The sequence below is a fragment of the Monodelphis domestica genome, chromosome 8 (assembly GCF_027887165.1).
Source record: "Monodelphis domestica isolate mMonDom1 chromosome 8, mMonDom1.pri, whole genome shotgun sequence".
Lineage (NCBI taxonomy): Eukaryota > Metazoa > Chordata > Mammalia > Didelphimorphia > Didelphidae > Monodelphis > Monodelphis domestica.
The window spans coordinates 1,259,945-1,281,802 of NC_077234.1; the positions used below are offsets into that span (position 1 = coordinate 1,259,945).

Here is a 21,858-nt window from a genome sequence, read left to right on the forward strand (position 1 = left end):
GATAGTTGGTTTATTTGCTATTGTCATTAAAATAGGCTCTTATAATTTTTAAGATTTTGATACTTTTCAGAATCTGTATATATACAGCCAATTTGGGATTCCTCCACACCATGTTCATCGAGGAATTCTCCCTCACTATGGGAGATCCCAGTAGTGTGACAAAAAGAACCTGGATGGATAGGGAAGGAACTTTAAAGAGTCTGGAGGTAAAATTTTTAAGCCTTTCCAGACTCCATTGTCTTTATGAAAGTCTCTGTATCTTATTGTATTTTGCTTATTGCCTGCTTTAAGATTTAATTTTGTTGTTTTAAGTTAATATATTAATCTGATCAATAATATTCTGTTACACTGAGACATTTTAATCTACTGTGTTTTGACTATTAGATATATTCTGTTACCTCTTCCCTATGACTACTAAACAAAATATTTTAAAAGCTAGTAAACAGCCTTTCTTCCATTTTGCCTTTGTTAATTGTCACATAGATGACAGATGGACTCTGTCAACCTGGTAACAAACTTTGGAGAATTTAATGAGATAAATATCTCAAATTGATTTTAAGGGGTCTTCAGACATGATTTTTAAATATATTTTTCAATGCCTCTGACTGATAATTTGCCTATCTCTGAGTTACTTGTAATAATAGGTAAAAGGTCCACTTAGTAGCTAAAGTGAAGTGCAATTAAAATCCCTACTTCTGCATTTGTAAAAATGTAATGAAGAGATATATCACAGTCTCATACTAGAGGATCTGGGAAGTTGTTCCTAGGGTATGATACCCCTGCATGGCTCCCAAGAGGGAGCATCTCCCATTTGTAACTCTTTGCCTTACCCTACCCTTACCCTTAGATTATTGGTGACTTTTTCAGACCCAACATCAACAGTACAAATATTTGTGTATTTTCTAGACTCCTCTGTAATGATGGCAGTAATCGATTTTTAAAAAATATCTTAGCCAAGGTTGAAATATTTGCTACACCTGAAAAACTTGTGACAAGTATTCATGAGTTAATAGTTTGTTTCTTTTTTACATGTGACACAGCAAATCATGTGAAATATGAAAGTGGGTTTGTTTGCTATTGTAATTAATTGGGCTATTATAAATTTGGGGGAATTTTGATATTTCTTGAATGTGCATTACCTGCTGTACTACTTTTCTTTATAAAAACTGTTAGTTTGTGAAAATCATTTGCACTCACACCGTGGACCATGGCCAAGTTAAAAAAGGAAACAGATCTCATTGTTTTGGTGAGGAACATTGGTAATCTACCTTTCCTTGGTTGACACAGTGTGTCACTGATTGTAAGCTATATATTTGTTTATTTAAAATGTTTTATTATTGTTGTTTTTCCTTGCATGTGCAATGTAGTATTTGAGTTTTATTTTTCTCTTCTTATGTATTTGAAGCACATCACCAGTATTGAGAAGATTTTTCTTTAACTTTTTTTTTATTTTGCAATAATATAAGTTTAAAATACATTTTCCCAAATACTGATGTGTCCCCCATACTCTTTAGACTATAAAAATGATATCATTGATTGTTTAAAAAATTATAGGACTTTGCTTAATGATTCTGTCTGATTCCAGAACAAGGGGATACAAAAAGAGCCACTTCACAGTGCCAAAGAAGCACAAAACTATCTGCATAGTACATTGAGCACAAGTTCAAGGAGACCAAATCACAGCAGGATTGATGACATTTTGAGTCAAGATAAGAAGACTTGAATTTGTTTGGGGTTCAAGGTTGCGACTATTTTGACAAGTCAAAGGCATGTCTTCCTTGTTCCACATTCTACCAAGTATCTAAAATTTGGCTCCTACCTGGCTCCCATAATCTAGTCCCCTTTTATACCTTTCATAGTGTGTGAAACTTTCTGTAGTCTTGGCTACTGATTGAGTAAATGCATAATTACATAAATCACTTTAATTAGGCACTTATTCAAGGATCTGTTATAGATTTATTTTCCTTTACTTAGAATTTTTACACATAAGACTTTAATATTCTATATTTTATCCAAAAGTTATTTTTTCTCTTTTATTTAGATTTTTTTGAAGTTTTTGATTTCTCTTGCTAATTGATTTATATACCTCATAACTTAGCCATGCATCCCTAAGTGATTCCTGTATTTTAGAATATCCTCCTCAGGGGAGAATGTATTATTATTCTAAAATGCAAAATTTTAATTCTTTTTTTGTGTGTGTTTAAAGGATTTTAAACATTATGTTATTTGGTCATTTTCAAACATTATTCATTAGAAACAAAGATCACCTTTTTTTCCTCCCCCTACCCCCACCATTGGTGATGCGTGATTCCCCTGGGTATCACATGCGTCCTCAACTCGAGTCCATTTCCATCCTATTGGTTTCCATATTTGGGTGTTCATTCGGAGTCTCTCCTCAATCATATCCCCTCAAACCCTGTAGTCAAGCTGTTGTCCTTCCTCGGTGTTTTACTCCGTTTGTCCTCTGCTTGTGGATTGTGTTTTTTTCTCCTTGATTTCTGCAGGTTGTTCAGGGACATTGCATTGACACTAATAGAGAAGTCCATTACTTTCTATTGTACCACAGTGTATCAGTCTCTGTGTACAATGTTCTCCTGGCTATGCTCCTCTCATTCTGCATCACTTCCTAGAGGTTGTTCCAGTCTCCATGGAATTCCTCTACTTTATTATCCCTTTGAACACAATAGTATTCCATCACCAACATATACCACAATTTGTTCAGCCATTCCCCAATTGAAGGGCAGACCCTCATTTTTGACTTTTTTGCCACCACAAAGAGTTCCGCTATGAATGTTCTTGTACAAGTCTTTTTCCTTATTATCTCTTTGGGGTACAAACCCAGAAGTGCTTTGGCTGGATCAAAGGGCAGACAGTCTTTTAGCGTGTAACAGTCCACACCTGTGTATGCACGAGGGAAATAATTAATCTGTAAGGATTGTCTTAGGAAAGAGCATGCTCAGTCCTGCGCATGGCAAGAAAGGCAATGACCTTTGATCCCGGCATTCCTAAGGTTTGGGCGCAAACTCAGGTTTCTTTGTGCTCAGCTGGCTGAGAAAATCCATGCCTCTGCCTTGTTGTAATATACACCTGAACCAATTGCAATCCACTGTGTCTTAATTAATATGTATTATGTACCTTTGCATCTCAATGTCAATAAATACAAGCAGCTCAGAGAGAGCAGGCGTTTTCTGCCCTTTTCCCTTTTATCTCTCTCACCTGTCTCTATCCTTCCTGGAACAAGCCAATAGAAGCTTTTCTAATGAAAGACCTTTCCTTCTTAATCTCCTACCCTCAAGCTGGACTGATCTGTGCTTAGGGCGATAGCTCTAAGTGATCATTGGCCACTTTCTCAGCTGTTCCCTATACTCATTCTAACTCCGTGTTGTTGTTTTAAGGTTACCTAACTGTCTCATGTCCTTGTGAAGTTGGGTAGTTGGGGTTCGTTCTGTAGTTTGCTGATTACAAATATAGCATGGGTGTCTGCCTACATTCTTATCCATCCCCTCGGCTTCAGCCCGTCCCCCAAAGGGTCAACTTTCTATCTTTCCTTTCTTATAAGGGCTTTTGGACAGCCCCTTACATAGCTTCTTTGAGCAAAGTTCCAAATTGCCCTCCAGAATCGTTGGATCAATTCACATCTCCACCAGCGATGAATTAATGTCCCAACTTTGCCATATCCTCTCCAGCATTCACTACTTTCCTTCACTGTCATATTAGCATCCCAATCTGCTAGGTGTGAGGTGATACCTCAGAGTTCTTTTGATTTGCATCTCTCTGATTATCAGAGATTTAGAACACTTTTTCATGAGCTTACTAATAGTTTTGATTTCTTTGGCTGAAAAGTGCCTATTCATGTCCTTTGCCCATTTATCAATCGAAAATTGGTTTCATTTTTTTGTACAATTAGTTTAGCTCTTTAAAAATTTGAGTAATTAGACCTTTGTCACAGGTTTTTGTTATGAATATTGTTTCCCAATTTGTTGCTTCCCTTCTAATTTTGGTTACATTGGTTTTGTTTATACAAAAACTTTTTAATTTAATGTAGTTGAAATTATTTATTTTACATTTTGTGACTCTTTCTATGTCTTGCTTGGTTTTAAAGTCTTTCCCTTTCCAAAGGTCTGACATGTATACTATTCTGTGGTCACCTAATTTACTTATACTTTCCTTCATTATATTCAAGTCATTCAACAATTCGGAGTTTATCTTGGTGAGAGGTGTTGATCCAGACCTAATCTCTCCCACACTGGATTCCAGTTTTCCCAGCAGTTTTTGTCAAATACTGGATTTTTGTCCCAAAAGCTGTGGTCTTTGGGCTTGTCAAAAACTGTCTTGCTGAGGTCACTTGCCCCCAGTCTATTCCACTGATCCTCCTTTCTGTCTCTTAGCCAGTACGAAATTGTTTTCATGACTGCTGCTTTATAGTATAGTTTGAGATCTGGGACTAGATCTAGAACTAAGCCCAAAGGGCGCTAAAAGACTGTCTGCCCTTTGTTCCAGCCATAGCACTGCTGGGTTTGTGCCCCAAAGAGATCATAAGGAAAAAGGCATGTACAAGAACATTCAGAGCTGCGCTCTTTGTGGTGGGAAAAACTGGAAAATGAGGGGCTGCCCTTCCATTGGGGAATGGCTGAGCACATTGTGGTGTCTGTTGGGGACAGACGGGTATAAACCTGAGGCTCCCCCAAGCCCGCTTCACGGGTCATTCTTGGGGCTGTGGCTGCTTTTCGGAGTTTCCTGCCCCCAGAGGCTTCCCTTCCATCTGCCCAATTGGAATTCGAATGGCCGAGGCACGGAGCAGCCTCCTCTCTGCCTCCCCACCCAGTTCTGAGCTGTTCTGGCTGCCCTGTGGGCCCTCTGCGGGCAGCTCCATCTGACGCCTGCGGGGGTGGTTGGGTGGCCTTGCAGTCATCCTCTCCCCGGGTGGCTGCCAGAGGCACGAGGCCATGTTCCATGTCCTGCAGATGTGCCACTGGCCGGGGGAGTCTGCAAGCCTGGCCTCCAGCCTGATTGATGGGTTAGAGCGGAGAGGAAGAGAGAGGAGCCAAGAGGGAGGAAGTGATTGGCACCCGGGGAAGGGAGGGGATCTGGTGGCACAGCAAGGGCCCATCTGAGGCCGGATGTCGGGAGTCTTCCAGCCTGGGCTGGGTCAGAGAGTGAGTGAGCCCCGAGGAAGACATTCCCAGCAGCTTGTCCTCAGGCTCCAGGGCGAAGAAGCATAAGTGCAGACAGCCCCAAAGCCTGGACCAAGCAGGTAGTCCCCTCCCCTCTCCCCCCATTGGAGCCCAGAAATGGGGCCCCGCCCAGCAGGAGCGCCGCCCTCCCCCCACCACTGGGCCAGGGCTGCAGGGGGCGGGCTCCCTCCTCTCTCCCACCTTCCTCAGTGACTTCCTCACCTTTACCTGCCTGAAGGGGTGGCAGGCAGCGCCTAGGGGATGCCGCCACCTTCCCCTCCCCCTGACAGCTGGCTAAGACCTCGGAAGGCTTCTCGGAGTCCGGGATCCGTTCAGAGGACCCATTCCCCAGCCTCGGCTGCCCGATGACGTGGGCGGGAGAACTATCCTGGAATCGCTGATGACCCCCAGCGGGGGGGAGGGGGGCGCGTGACTTTCTCCTTCTGGTTCTCCCCGTAGCTCTTTTCTCGTTCCCGACCGGCTTTGGGGCTCTCCGAGAGCCTGGCCTCGCCCGGATTCTTTGTTTCCCCTCATTTTCCGCGGGAAGGCCGGAGTGGGGGGACAGCACACTGTTTAAGGCCAAAACACAGCTTGGATCTGAGGAGCCAGGAGTCCTCGGCGCCCCTTTTCTTTCCTCTCAACACCGGAGACCCCAAGGAGGGGAAGGCAGCGACTGCAGGGTCTGACATCCAGGTTCCGGGGAAGGAGGGGGCGGGGCTGGAGACGGCGAGGGCGGAGCGTTCAGCCCCACAGAGGGCGGGGCGGCCCACACGCAACGAGGAGGGGCGGGAGCGGCGCAGAGGCCTCTGGGAAATAGGAAGTCAGGAGCTCCTCTTGGCCACACCTCCGGCTCTCCCTGAGAGCTCTGAGCCGCTTCGCTCTCCCGCCCCTGCCCAGAGTCCTGCTGCCAGCCAAGGGGTAATGGGTTTGGGGAATGGTGGGAAGGGGCGGCAGACCCGGAGGCCCGGAGTGGGAGGGGCTCCGAGAGCGGAATGGAATGGGAGCCGGAGAGGAGGGAGAGAGGGAGGTGCTGGAGCGGCCACCCGGTTCCCGTGGGGGCCGGGGCGGGGCCTCCTGTGCTAGCCTTTTGGGGGAGGGACCGACTCCTGCCCCAAAGTCAGTGGCTGGCGGGTCCTGTGATACAGTGTGTGCATTTCACCCCCCCTCCCGCCCCCCGCCCCCGGGAGGCTCCGAGAGTCCTGCCTCCCTGCCCAAGGATGCGCGGCCACCCAGAGCCCGGCTCCTCTGCTCTCCCTGCTTCCCGAGCCCTCAGACCCCTCCGGGCTCTGAGCCTCCGCCAGCCCTCCCCGGCTGGAACACGTCTGGTGCCACAGCCTTGGGGCTCCGCAAATCTTAGACTCTCTCCCAGCTGGGGAAAGGGGGAGCCTGAGTGCACTCCCAGCCCGCAGGGGGACCTCAGTGGCAATTCCTCCGCCGTCTTTAAAGCCCGCCTTGCTCCTTTGGGCTTTGGGTTTGCCGAAGGAAGCTCGGCGCAGGATCAATAGGAAGTCCTGAAGGGAGAGCCGGCACCAGAATTAAGGGGAAGTCGGGAGGGCTTCTTGGAGGAGGCGACCTTTGGGTTTGGCCTTTTTGATTATACAGATATTTTTATTTGACCAGTTACATGGAATACATTTCCCCCAAAGTCCCCCGAAGTTCTGTGGCCCACGTAGCCTCCCTCCCCCTTCCTGGAGCCGGCCAGCCATTGGGTCTGCGCCTTGTCATGCAAAGCATGACTACTGCGTGGTGTTCACTGTTGGAAGAGAAGAATCACGTAAAAGGGAAAACCCGAGTAAACTCAAGGGGAAATCCTGTACTTGCACCCACATCCCAACCTCCAGCACTTCTGGCTCTGAGCATGCTTTGTCGTTGGCCCTTCAGAACTGTCCAGTCATGGTACTGCTGAAGAGCTTAGTGTCTCTCACTTGATCGTGCAGCAGTTCTGCTGTTCCTGTGTCCAGTGTTCTCCCGGTTCTGCTGATTCCACTCCACATCAGTTCACGGAAGTCTTCCCAGCTCTCAGAGGAATCATTGCTTGTCCTTCCTCATGGAGCACCCTTCGTTCAGCCGTCCCCAACTGATGGATGTCCCCTCCATCTCCCATTCTTTGGCGCCACAAAGCGTCTCCTTTTATTTCCCCTCTCTGGGGTAGACTAGTGGTGATAGGAAGAGGGTCCACCTTCTTTGGTAACCCTTTGGGCATAGTTCCAAGTGGCCAGGTTGTTCCGGTCAGTTCTGGGTCCCCTTCACCATCTGTCACCTTCCCTTACTGTGCTAATGGACCATCTGATAGGTTGGAGTGAGAACTCTGTTGCCTTCCTTTGCACTTCTCTAATCACCAGGGATTTTGAACGTGGTTCTCTGGGATCATCGATGCCTTTCATGTCTTCATCTGAAAATGGCCTCTTCGTGTCCTTTGACCATTTGTCGGTGGGGGGTGGCTTGTCATAGAAATTGGACTTCCTTCTCTCTATGTGTGAGAAATTAAACCTTAATCAGAGAATTGGGCTGTGAGTTTGTTGTTTCCCCTCTAATCTTGTTTGCATTGGCTTTGTGCGCACAAAACCCGTTTTTCTTTAATATCGTCAGAATTCTTCATTGTACGGGGTGTGATGTTCTCGGTCTCTTGTTTGGTCTTCCCTTCTGCATAGATCTGACAGGTAGAGTCTCCTAAATCACTTAGAATATCATCCTTTACCCTTCAATCCTATGCCCATTCTGACCTTGTCTTGGTGCACACGGTGAGATCGTGGTCTCACCTCATACCTGGCTGGCTTCTGCCATCCTGTTTTCCAGTCAGATCATGAGTTCTTCCCCCACCAGCTGGGAGGCTGCATTGCTGTGGTCATTTCTCCTAATCGAGTCCATTGATCCACCCTTCTGATGACTGCTTGGTAGTAAGATCTGCCACTGCAAGGACACCGTCCTTCACGCTTTTGGTTTCCTTAGTTCCCTTCATATTCTCGATCTTTGCTCTTTCAGATGAATTTTGTTATTCTATAAAATCGTTTGGGGCCAGTTTATTGATATGTTGCTAAATAAGGAATTTAATTTAGCAAGGTGAAGCCATTAATATTTTCACAAATGTTTAGATTTCCGTTTATTTGTGTGAAAAGTATTTTGGAACTGTGTTCATATGTGTTTGTCTTGGCAAACAGATCACCAAGTATTTTATATTGTCTAGAGTACTTTAAAGTGCAAATTCTCTTTCTATCTCTTGTTGCTGGACTTTGTTGATGATACAGAGAAATACGATGATTTATGTGCATCTGTTTTGTGTCCTGCAACTTTGCTAAATTTATTAATTCTTTCAACTGTTTTTTTAGTTGATTCTCTAAGCATACCATCATATCATCTGCAAAGGGTGATAGTTTAGGGGGCAGCTGGGTGGTTCAGTGAATGGAAAGCCAGGCCTGGAGATGGGAGGTCCTAGGTTCAAATCTGGCCTCAGACACTTCCCAGCTGTGTGACCCTGGGCAAGTCACTTGACCCCCATTGCCTCACCACTCTTCTGCCTTGGAGTCAATATTGACTCTAAGACGGAAGGTAAGGGTTTAAAAAACAATCAGTTTGCTTCCATACTATGTATGTTCTTTCCCCCTAGTTTTCTAGAATTATGTTGTTTAATTTCTATTTATTTTTAATTTGGCTGTCTATGAATCCTTATTGATTACCATTTTTATTATGTTGTGACCTGAAAAGGATCCATTTATTATTTCTGCTTTTCTGCATTTGGTTGTGATGCTTTTATGCCCCAGTACATGGTCAATTTTTGTACCTTGTGCCGATGAAAAGAAGGTGTGTTGCTTTATATCCCCATTCAATTTTCTCCATTGATGTATTAAATCTCACTTTTCTAAAATTTCATTCTCTTCCTTCTTGATTATTTTTTGGTTAGATGTATCTAGTTCTGAAAAGGGAAGGTTGAGGTTCCCCATATTGTGTAATTTCTAACTACAGGAAAGCAATTAAGAGAAACTGAGCCTCCAAGCCATAAAGAAATAGGTTTATTTGGATAGGGCCAGTCTCCCAATAAAGCTGGACTTCTGGTTAAGACCAAGAGACCCCAAGCACTGTGAGAGACTTTCCTATATACCACCAAAGAACATCACAACTTAGATACCAAGTTAAAGATAATCCAAGGCCATTGAAAAATAGAGCAGGTTGATACAAGAAGTCACTTAATGAACATGGGAGGAGCAGGGGAGCCTGGACTAGTGAGGCAAAGATAAGAGTGCGTGGTGTTGGGTGGTACCAAGCTTCCAACCCTGGGTCATGCCTAGTGATGTATAGTAGATCACAAGTTCAAGACCATCATTCTTGCTGAGGGTGCATGATATAGCCACTTTGAAGGTGTAATAGTTAAAATAGTTGTTTGGCTTAAACTGTAATAATTAAAATGGTTGATGTTGTAAACTGTAGTGAGTTAAAATGGTGGAAGATATAAATTGTGATAGATATAAGAGAGGGTGAGTAAATTTGACCACAGAAAATATGTTTCACTACAGTGTCTTGGTTTTTAAATCAAATATAAGGTGGTCGCCAGAGAATATATTCCCAATTATGAATATACCCAAGTCAATTGGGTTTTATAGAGATTTTAATTAACAATACAATGAGTGATCAAAGAAAGAGAGAGAGAGAGAAAAGGTATAAGTATGAAGGGCCTTAAGCCAACATGGCCTAGACCTGAGCCTTAAGCGAGAGAGAGAATCAGTCAGTTTTTTTTTTTTTATCACTCACCACAAGATTTGTCTTAAGCAAGGATATCTGAGGAACAGAGTCTCCCCAGAGGGAGTTCCAGCCAGAGTCAGCCTCCCAAGGGACTTCTTCTCAAGAGATCTTCAAAGGGCCTCCTCCAAAATGATCTATCTCCAAGCATCTCCCAAAAGGAACTATCTTCAAGCTCCTCTCCAAGGATTCTCTCTCCAAGATCTCTTGCTCAAGAGATACCTTTTCTTATATAGGGTTTTTTTTTTTCCTATGTCACCTGCCCTAAGTTCTTCCATCTACCAATCACCGTAGATGTTTCCTAAAGGACAGCCCATCTGAATTCCAGCTAAGTCGACTAATCTCCTCAGTAGGTCTGAACCAGAGAAAATGCTGCTGTGTTGACTAATCCCCTCAGTAAGTCTGAACCAGAGAAAACACAGCTGAGTCGACTAATCTCATTAAGAGAAAACCTGCCTGACCTTTTTAGGTACCTAGCATCCCATTGTATCAATTCTAAAAACAGGCATGGCTCAAAGAACTCCTTGCCTTTATAAGTATGGTTTTTTAAGTACTTTCATTGTTTAGCAAGGAGTTTTCTCCCCTAAAGCAGTCTTAAGTGCGGGTGGAGTAGAGGTCCTCCCATTTCTGATCCTGGCGAGTTCTCACATCAAAATGGGGAATGTTTCCAGTAGGGAATTTGTTCCAATGGAGGATTCCTCAATGTGGAAATTTTTAACATTCACAAGTCTGAGAAATTTCAAGATTTACAAAGGGTGGGGCTGACACTCAGGCCTGTGCTAAAGTAGTGATTTACTTAATTCAAAAGCTTAATACTTAAAATAATCACAAAAGATTACTAAAATCATGACTTATGCTGACTATCTCAGAATTACAATTATGATTATCTCCAGACTACTGATAACATTAAAATCTAATCCTCATAGAAGGGGTAGGGGATTTTTAACTCACCCGTTCATGCAGTTTTAGTATTTCCTCCTTAAACTCTCTTAGCTTCTTTCTTTCAAAATTTGGAGTCTATAACATTTGGTGCATATGTGTTAAGTATTGATATTACTTCATTGTCCACAGTGCCTTTTATCAAGATGTCATTTCCTTCCTTATCTCTTTTAATTGCGTTAGTTTTGTCTGAGATCATGATCGCTACTCCTGGCTTTTTTTTTTTTATCTTAGTTGAAGCCCAATAGATTCTGCTCCATCCCCTTACCTTTACTCTGTATGTGTCTACATGTCCCTCAGGTCTGTTTCTTCTAAATTACATATCATAGGGATTCTGGCTTTTAGTCCACTCTACAATCAGTTTCTGTTTTATGGATGGGTTCATCACTTGCATACCCCATTATGATTACCATCTGTGAATTTCCCCTCCATCTTGTTTTCCCCTTTTGATCCTACACTTTCTCCTTTAATTCTGTCCCTTTACACAAGTCTTTTGCTTTTAACCACCCCCTCCAATTTCCCTTCACTTATATTATTCCTCTCCCCACCACCACCCTTCTAATTCACCTCCTACTTCTTTGTGCAATAAAATGGGATTCTGTATCCCAGTGAGTCAGATTATTCCCTTTCTGAGCCAGTTTCAATAAGAGTAAAGTGTAAGCATTGCCCATCACCACACTCATTCTCCATTCTACTGTATTAGTTGGGGGCGGGGGGTGGGGGGAAGGCTGTGCCTGTTTAGGTGATAAAATGTGCCTCATTTTGTTTCATTCTTCCCTTTTCTCTCATTGCAATCCTCTTTCTCATCCCTTGATTTTTTTCATGTCATCCTAAACAGTTACTACCATAGCCTCTGTCAATGTATGCTGCTTCCAACTACTATGGTGATTATAAAAAGTTTAAGTTACACATTTCCATGTAGGAATATAAATAATTTAAACTTATTCAGCCCCTTACATCTTCTCTTTCTTATTTGCCTTTATATGGTTCTCTTGAATCTTTTATTTAGACATCAGATTTTCTATTTAGGTCCATTCTTTTCATCAGGACTGCTTGGAAATCTTTCATTTTAGTAAATGAAAAATTTTCCCCCTGAATGAACAAAGTTGGTTTTGATGTGCAGTTGATTCTTTATTGTAAACCTACTTCCTTTGTCTTTGGGAATATCATATTCCAAGTCCTTTAATATAGAAGCATCTAAATTCTGTATAAACCTGACTGTAGCTTGATGGTATCTTAATTATTTCTTTCTGGCTGCTTCTATTTTCTCCTTGGCATGGGAATGCTGGAATTCGAACATAATATTCCTGGGAATTGTCATTTGGGGATTTATTACAGGAAGTGATCTATGGATGCTTTCACTTTCTATTTTCTCTTCAAGAATATTAGGGAAGTCTTCTTTGATAATTTCTTTTAATATGCTGTCTAGCCTTTTTTCTAATCACAACTTTCAGATATTTCAATAGTTTTTAGATGATCTCTCCTGCATCTATTTTCCAGGTCAATTGTTTTTACTATGAGATACTTCATATATTATTCTGTTTTTTCATTCTTGAATTTTGTTTGATTCTTTATTGGTGCCTTATGAAATCATTAGTTTCTATTTGGAGAAATCTAATTTTTAAAGAATGATTTTGTCCTGTGCCTTTTTGAACATCTTTCCCCATTTGGTCAGTTCTACTTTTCATAGAACTCTTTTTTTTTTAATTGGATTTTTGTGTCTCTCAATTTGAGAAATCCTGCTTTTAAAGCTGTTTTTTGCTTTTTGTATTTCTTTCATTTCTCTTTGCCATTTTCCCCACCTCTCTTATTTGATTTTTAAAATTCCTTTTTGAGTTCTTCCATTGCCTTGGACCAATTCTCATTTTCCTTTGAAGTTTTCCATGTGGCTGTTTGATCTCACTGTCCCCTCCTAAGTCTGTGTCTTGCTCTTCTTTGTCTCAAATGATTTCCCTGGTTAGGTGTTTCTTTTGCTGTTTACTCATTTCCCAGCCTTTTAAAAATGTCTACTTTTACCTTAAAGGTGGGCTCTGTTTTCAGGGTTTTTCCCCTAAGGTATTCTTTTGAGTTTCTGCAACATTCAGTTCTTCCACAGTACTGTGTTGGCCCGTGGGCTGAGAGCTCTGGAAGCTACTGATTCAATCTCCTCTCAGAACTTCTGGTGGCTGAAGGATTCAGTCCTGCAAGCTACTTTGCCCTAGGAATAGGGGCTTCTCTGTAGGCTTGTGTCAGGGTTTAAAACCTCAAAGGGTAGGCCTGGAATGCTCTGCTGTTGTCTCATGCGGGGTCCAAGGGTCTCAGATTTGGTCTGTGCCCTGGTTTGGAACCTGGCACAGTAGGTGGAGGTTGGGCAACCTTCACTCCTCTGTGATGTTTTACTTCCATTTCCCCTCTTCACTTCATGAAACAGACCCTCTCTGCCTACCTTTCATGTTGTTTTCTGCGGGAAAGTTACTTCAATTTGTCCCATTTTGGTTCTGGGGCTCCAGTACTCTTTCTGGGGCTCTATTTGAAGGTTGGTTTGAGGATTCTCAGAGTGGTTCCAGCTTGCTGTGCTACTTTGCCACCATCTTGGCTCTGCATCTAGTGGGGCATTTAAAGAAGCCGGAGGGGGCTCTGTCTGCAGCTTGATCTGGGGAGATCCCAGCCCTGGGAGAGAATTCCTTGGAATTCCCACTGATCTCCAGAATACAGGGGTTACAGAGCTTTGGAGGCGGGGAGGGCTACCATCTGAGTGAATTCACTGAAGCTCCAGGCAAGGGTAGATGGGAATGACTGAGATACAATAGCAGGAGCTCACGTGGCCAAAGAGGTGCTTCAGGGTTAAGTGTCTTCCTGGGCTCCATCCTGGGGAAGAAGGGAAACCCAGGGCAGAATTCCTTCCATTCTCTCTGTAGCTGGAGCTGGGATGGCTGGGCAGAGATCTCTGCTCCTTCCCCTTAGATTGTCCTCCTTCCAGTTCAGGCCCCCAGGTTCTGAGAAAAGACAAGACCAGATCCTGCTCACCTCGGGGTGCTCTAAGTCCTTGGTTTGACCTCTGGGAGATGCAGGCAGAGGACCGACTCAGATGGCCCAAGGAAATGGCAAAGACCTCTAGTCTCTGCTCAGAAAACCCCAATGGAGGGAAAGAGGAGTTACCAAAGGGAGAACAGATGGGTTCATTGTGGGTGGGTGTTCCAGGAGGGCAGAGCTCTGCCTCAGGAGCCCTGGAGCCTCTGCCTGGGCCCATCCCGTTTGGGATCCCCAGGCCCTGCTGCCTTTTAGAGGCCTGGGAGGATGGGAGAAGAGAGGGGATTAGAAGAGGAGTAAGAGAGAGAGGGGACTCATGTTCCCCTTCAGACCCTCTTCTTTTCCCAAGCTGCCCCTCCCTCCCTCTCTCCCTCTGTTGGCTCTCCCCTGAAGGCAGGCCTGGCCCTTGGTAACTGCTGTGGCTCCTCACCCTATGTAGATCGCTGTGGGACAGCCTCAGGCCTGGGAAGAGAAGGAAAAACCTCTGCCCCTCTTGGTACCTTCTCCCTCCCCAGCTCAGGGTGCAGACCAATTGGCCCATAGAGTGGGCCAAAAGGCAGTGAGGAAGATGGGCTTTTCTACCCTGGGGAAAGAGGGAAGGGAGTGCCCCTGGGACTCCAGGCCAGCTCCTGTTGTTCAGCAGGGCAGAGAAGTCAGGCATTCCCTGGGCCAAGGGAGGCCTCTTAGGAAGATCTTTGGCTGGAGCTCCATTTAGGGGTTCATAATGTCATAGGAAGGGGGAAGCAGGACTCTGGGTGGGGGAGACAAGGCTGGGAAAAGATGGAGGAACGTTACCAAATGGACTCACTGGGGCTACTTTGCTGCCTCTACAGGGATCCTGGAGTCCCAGGGAATGGCCTTTGAGAGGAACAGACTCCCAGCTCAGGTAAGTATATTCCAGCCCCAGGTCTGAGCCCTATCAGCCAGTGAGGTCCTTCCATGGGTATGACACAAGATGGTGTAGGGAGCTGCTCCCTCCTTCCTGCTGGGTCATTTCTTTTTTTGTTCCTTTTAATTGAGTAATTAATTAAATTAAGTTAGACTATTTTTCTATGATTACATGATTTATGTTCTTTACCTCGCCTCCTCCCTCCCCTCTCCCGTAGCTAAGGAGCAATTCCACTGGGTTTTACATGTATCATTTGTAAGGGTTAAAATGGATTTGACAAATATAAGTATTTTAAAAATTGTGGTCACTGTTTATAAAAATTAATTCTTAAGACACAATGCTTTATTACAGCAAAGTAGAGATTGTAAAAGAAGGAAATGTAGTTAGGAGATAGAAAATATCTTCTAGCTAATACCCTAAGATCCTAGTGCCTCCAGACCACAAATGTATTTTCTTTCTTCTGGGTGTTGGAGAGTTCCTTTTCCTAAAATTTCCCCAATAAATTTTTAACCTTGTATTTTAGAATAATAATACAATGCCCCAACACCAGGATCACCCCAGGATACATGTATGAGTATATGAATCAATTGCATGAAGAAAATAAAAAACATAAAAAACCCAAAAAGAAGAGAAAAAAATTTAAATGGGGGGGGGTGGTATCAAAATCTTATGTATATAAAATTATGAATAAACAAGAATAAACCCTTAACCAGTCCTTGAATCATTAGCAAGGCTCAATTTAAAGTGATGTATGTCTCTCCAGCCTATAGGACAATTGCAGCAATTTTGTACTTATCCGACATTAGCCAGGGCTTCAGAAAGTTGTAATACTATAAAAGAGAAAAGGGACTAGATTCTGAAGTAAAAGGGAAGTATGATTCCCTGATCTGATTTTTTCTTCAATTTCAGGGATAGGGGAGCCCAAAAGGCAGCCAAACTAAGGGCCTTGTCAGAACGTGGCCTGAGGGAGGCCAATATCTGACCTTGTCAAACAGCCACTTCCTTGAGCCTCAAAGAATTCCTCTGTCTTTGCACAGATTCTCATCAATCCCAAAGGGATTGATTGTCTCCTTCACCTCGTGCTTCTTGGCACCGTACAGTGGTGCTTGTGTGATCCCTTCTTCTGAAATCAGATTTAATTATTAATAAAAGTTTCATAATATTTAACAATCAATGGCAGGTTTCCATAGTCTAAATCTTTTTGTTATTGATAGGTATTAGGACTAATGGATATTGTAGACTTACCCTTCAAAATCAAAAACAGTAATACTGATTACATGTACTTTAAATACAAAACATAAGAAGAAAATTCAAATATCCTATTGCAAATAAAAAGAAAAACAATAAAAAATTCAAAAATTCAGTGTGTCAGCCAAAATAATGTTCAGCTTGTCTTTGGGCTTTTATAATGCTATTATCTCCAGTCCAGTCATAGGAGGAGGTTACAGATGAAGACAATTGCATGTGATAGGATATACTTAATCAGTGTCAATAGAAGTTACCCATTTTACATGTCAGTAATGAATCCATGACTCCTTTTCTCCAATTTCGATAGCTGTTAGAGTGGTTAACAGCACTTGAAATGGACCTTGTATTTAAATTGCATTACAGAGACTTCTTCACTATTGGGAGGGGAAGCAACTGAAGCAGTTAACATCAGTAAGGCAATGGAGTCTGAAAAGGCTTAAAATTCACCTCCAGACACTTTGAGGTTCCTTCCCCTCCTGAGTACCATCATTCATCTAGATTTGTCTGAGCTCCCTTATGCTGAGGGGGATGTCCACCGTTAGTATAATGTGGATGAACCCCATTTTGGCATTTTGGTGTGTGAGTCATGATTTGCCTCATAAGAATTATTATTTCTTTAAGAGTTTCTATTGTTGTTATTATTTCTAAAATTTATGTTTTTATATATCTAATTCCAGTTCCTACAGTTTATCATTATGTGACCCCTTTTTCAGCAAAAGTAACACATTAGTGGTTGATTTGTGGATTCCTGCAAAAGGGCTGTGGCCACTCTTTGATTTGCTTTATTTTGTCAATTTTTTTCAGTTAATACTTTTATTTCCTTCCTTAATACTTCCACTAAGTCACTGTTGTCTTCACCTTTCTTTTCATATCCATCAAAAATGAGGGCAGCTGGGTGGCTCAGTGGATTGAGAGTCAGGCCTAGGGAAGGGAGGTCCTAGGTTCAAATCTGGCCTCAGACACTTCCCAGCTGAGTGACCCTGGAGAAGTCACTTAACCCCCCTTGTCTAGCCCTTACCTTTAGGCCTCATTAATAAGAGAGAGAACCTTATGTCTTTCTCCTTCCATTAGAAAGGCGTGGAGCAAACATTTCATGTGGGATCATAGGTGTAGTTAATACTTTCCAGCTTTTTTTATGACTACAATGGGCTCATCTTTAAAGGAAGGGGTATTTACCTTGAAAATCTCAATATTTTGTGGAGTGAATGGAAAAAGTTGTTTCATGGTCACTATATTCCCTCGTTTATTATAGGTGGGTAATTCACTCGTGGGGAATAGGCCTTTAATTGAATTATCTTCGATTACTGCTGCTTGGCTTTTTGTTTGGGTTGCAATGGAGTGAGTAAGGGGATGGAGGGAGAGATGGGTCGGGTAGGGGTATAGGTAGTTTCGGTAGAGTGAGAGGTAGTTTCGGTAGAGCGAGATAGTTTGAACAGCATGAGGGATGTATCGAGCAGGCCAAGAGTTCGTTTGAGAGGTGGGTCGAATAAGATGAGAAATAGATCCGGCAGGCCGAAGCGGAGACTGAGTAGGCTTAGATAGTGAGGCCATAAGGGGTGATGAATTTCCCTTCTGAGTCTTAAGATCACTCAAGCTATCTTTCAGTTGTTTTTTCTTGGGGAGGAATGGGTAAACTGCAAGGTATCCCATGAATACAATTATACCCAGAAACAGTAATAAACGACGAAAATGTAAAATTGTGAGCTGTGCGAGCTTGATAATGCTCTCCGGGAGCTGGAACTGTTTGAATTAGGCAGGAAACTGCTCTCTAACAATATGAGCCATACTTTTCAGTACCATACTCAGTCACCTATTTATTTTTTTAATCTAATTATTAGATTGCCTGCAATTCTACTTCCTGGGCTTAGGAGGCACTGCCCTAGTGTGGACTAGGTGGGGGATAGAGTCTCAGGAGGCTAGAAGGCTAGAGAGAAGAGTGTTTTAAAGACTTTAACTGAAAAAATGGTGTAGATACAGACATGCCCTAATTTGCTTTTGTATGGAGGGCCTAGAAAACTTAGCTTGAGGCTAAATTTGGGAGGGAAAGCAAGAAAAAGAAAAAGCTTTCTATTTTAGGCAAAACAAAACACTTTCTTGTAGGTGGAACCCTCAGGGTAAAGCCTGAATTTAGAGAAGAGGATGTGAGAAGTTTTTTCTCTTCCCCTGCCCCCAGGAGTAAAAACACCAGTTGCCATGTGCTTCCTCAGCCTGGGAGAGCAAAAGGCTTGGGTGGAGAGCACAGGCTGTGGGCTGCTGGGAGATTTCCTTAGTAGGGTCTGCAGGCTTTTCTGGGTTAAGGGAGAAGTTTTAGATATCTTTACTGCTGCTCTCCCTAGTGTTCCACACCCCCCACTCCACTCAGGCTAATGCTAGAGGCACATGGGGGCTCAGGAAGAGCAGCCTCCCAGGAGCAAGATAAAGCTAAACTTGTTAATTTAGTCCAATAATTAACACCTTCTGACAATAAAAAACAAATCTCGACTGAACTTATTAACTTCCTGCAGTACTCTTGAATTCTGGGTTTCCGGGTACTAGCTTGTGGGGGCAGGGTAGCCTCCCCAGGAGGCAAGGAGTGGGGAGGGGGTGGAAGCATACCACCAGGAGAAGCCCTGAGGGAATTGACTATTGCTAAAATAACACCCAGCTTACCAGTGTAAAAATAAAATTAATCTACAATAATTTCAAATATTATATATTTTAAGATTTATTAATGATCACTAGAAGTTACAAAATAAAAAGGTAACAAAATAAAACCTCGTGCCCATGGCTAATCCACTGTTCAAACAGCCTGCTCCACCAATGTCCTGACCCAGCAAGGGAAGAGAGCTAGGCACAGAAGATCACCATATTTATGACCCAGCAAGGAAAGAGAGCCAGGCACAGAAGATCACCATATTTATCCCCTATCTATGTAAGCACATAATGATGGGAAGTCAGTGGGATCCTGGGAAATGTAGTTCAGAGGCACAAGATTTGCAAGCATTCCGCCATCCTCAGTTAAAGAAGTGGGGAGGGGGTAGGACTTTCCTATCCACGAAGGAAACAGACCAACACAGCTATAACTTCTGGCTAATCTGCCCTTTTGTGTATCTTGCTCTACCAACTTAGAGCAGAGTAATAATTCTGAACTGTAGAACTTAGCCATTAATGAACTGACTTGAGGATAGTTTTAGAGAGAGTAAAAAGTGAAGAAAATTGAAGAAGATTGAGGGTATTCGTCAAACCTTTGTCGTCTGCCAATAATGCAAAGATTAAAATGTGTTTGACAAATATAAGAATTTTAAAAATTGTTGTGGTTGTCATTTATAAAAATTCACTCTTAAGTCATGAGGCTGTTAGCAGGTTTTAGTAGCTTTAGTCTAGCAAAGTAGAGATAGTAAGAGAGGGAAATGCAGAAAATATTGTCTATCTAAAATACCCTCAGTCCAGATCCTCATACCTCCAGACTGCAAATACAGATCCGAATGCGAATCTCACCAGGCAATGAGAGTGTCTCCAAAGCCAAAGAGTCTGAGCTACAGCACCAAAGACCTCGATGATCTTGAGTGCACAAAAGGCAAAAGACCTTCATGCTCAACAGAGGGTCCCGCCTGCCCCGAGAGAGAGCCCTGAGTGCTCTTGAGGTCCCTCTTATATGCAATTTTCTTCACCCATCAGCTCTCTTTGTCACATCTCAGGAATGAATAAAAACCTCCCAATTTGCCTGACACTGCCTGAGAGGGGCAGTGCTTATGGTCTTTGGGGGTGTGAACTTTTTCTAATAAAAGGTTCTTACTAAGTGTGAAAGGAAAGACACTCCAATTTCTGGGTTAAGTTAAAATAGACAAAGAGTTTAAATTCTCCTTCACACCTTGATCCAGACCTATTTCCACATTATTACTATTTGCAACAGAGTGATCATTTAGAGTCTACATCCCCAATCCTATCCCCATCAAACCATGTGATCAAGCAGTTGTTTTCCTTCCATGTTTCTGCTCCCACAGTTCTTTCAGAATTGTCCTGGGGCATTGCATTACTGCTAGTAGAGAAGTCAGTTACATTCAATTGTGCTACAGTGTATCCGTCTCTGTGTACAATGTTCTTCTGCTCCTCTCACTCTGCATCACTTCCTGGAGGTCGTCCCAGTTCACATGGAATCCCTCCAGTTCATCACTCCTTTGAGCACAATAGTATTCCATCCCCAACAGACACCACAATGTGTTCGGCCATTCCCCAATTAAAAGAAGACCATTGACTCCTTCATCTTTGCTCTCTAGGGATCCTGTCTTTGCTGTCTCTACTTGCCTAAGCAACAGACACATATATGCACCCCCTCTTCCTGTTTCTTTTGGCCAAGCTGTTCCCTCTTGAGACTTGTCTGGCCAGATCTGGAGCAGAGCCTGAGGGTGTCCCCTGGTCTGTGGTCCTCCAAGACTTCCTAGGCCTCTCCGACTCTGTTCTCTTTACCGCTTCCTAAGCTGAGTCAGCGAATCAAACACTCTTGTCCATGCCCACACAAAGAAAGGGAGAAACACTGGCCACGCTCCCGGCCCCCAAGGTCTGGCCAAGGAGACCCATCAACAGTTGTGTCCAAACAAGTATGATGGAGGGAGGCATTCTGGGAGGGGAAGGCTCTCAGGGTTCTGGGGACCACAGAAATCATTGGTTCCCAAGGGGAGGATTTAGCCCAGACATGAAGGAAGCTCAGGGGCCAGAGGGAGGAGGGAGAGCATTCCCTGCAGGGATACAGACAGCCCCGGGAAAGGCCTAAAATCAGACAATAGAAGGTGTCAGCCATTGTCCCTGGGTCAGAGGAAGAGGAAGCTGTGAAGAGATAGAAAGGGGCTTGAAGGTCATTATATGCCATTGGATCCTGCTGTAGGAATGGTCAGGGTCCTTGCTAGTGGCAGCCAGAATCGGGCAGCTGGGGATGCACCCAGAGCACTCCTGTGGCTTTTGTATCCACTCCAGAGTGTGGCCCCATCACTACCTTTTTGCTATTGAGCTCCCTAACCCAAAGTCTGAGGAGTTTGGGGTGAGATCAGGAAGGGCCCTTATATAGAAATGGACAAAAATGGGGCCTTTTTCTCAAAAGAGTAGCTTCAAGTATTCTTCAGCATAGCTATTTGTACCAGACCCAGGAGCTGGGTGCATTGCTTCTCTATTCAGTAGAATTCCTTACTGGTCCAGTCCTTCCCCTGTTGGACAGGCCGAAGAGAAGGGGATGCATTCCGGAAGTTTTCTTTTCAAATACAGTTAGGGAGGTCCTGAAGGAGATTTACTGGACGTGTCAGAATGGAATCCAGCTCAACTTCAAAAGATGGGGATACAGACAAACTGGAGAGCTTAATGTTCTCCTAAAAATCTGCTTTCAACAGTCTACATAATAACCCTCTGAGGTCAATGTTCTTAAATTTATTATTTCACAGTTGCAGAAACTGAGGCAAACAGATTAAGTGACTTTTCAGTCATGTAGCATGTAAGAGTATGAGGCAGGATTAGAAATCAGATTCTCATGAATTTCCACGATTTTATAACTCTACTATTAACAACATTTGTGCGCCTACCTTCCCACAACTCCCTCCAACACCTATGGTTTCCCAGTTGTTGTTTTTTTCCTTTTTTGGCAATTTGTAGAGTATATGAGTTGAAGCCTCAGCCCTCTTTTAGTTCACATTTCTATTCATGAGTGACTTAGACCATTTTCCATATGGTATTTCTTTTGAAAATTCTTTATTCAGATCCTTTGACTGTCTAGTGGAGAATGGCTCTTGGTCCTGGGTTTTCAAATTCTCCTGGATATAAGACCCTTTTCAGAGAAATTGGATCCCAAAGTTTTTCTCATTCACCCAATCGCTTATCTTGGATGCATGGATGCTGTCTGTGCAG

At 43.4% G+C, this 21,858-nt stretch overlaps 1 protein-coding gene across 3 annotated transcripts in view; it reads left to right on the forward strand.

Annotated features, from left to right (window-relative positions):
* Positions 1–5,936: 5,936 nt before the first annotated feature.
* The window catches only part of LOC103096768 (zinc finger protein 883-like), a 29,000-nt gene continuing 13,078 nt past the window's right edge, over positions 5,937–21,858 (forward strand). Inside the window, exons 1-2 of one of the 3 annotated variants that reach the window (XM_056807123.1) lie at positions 5,940–6,092; positions 14,687–14,739. Coding sequence is in view for 1 of the 3 variants with exons in the window: in XM_056807122.1 (XP_056663100.1) it covers positions 14,707–14,739 (33 nt within the window). In the remaining 2 variants the exon portion in view is untranslated. Of the gene's footprint in view, positions 6,093–14,686; positions 14,740–21,858 lie in introns of all 3 variants that reach the window. The other 2 variants (XM_056807122.1, XM_056807124.1) reach the window with 2 other exon arrangements.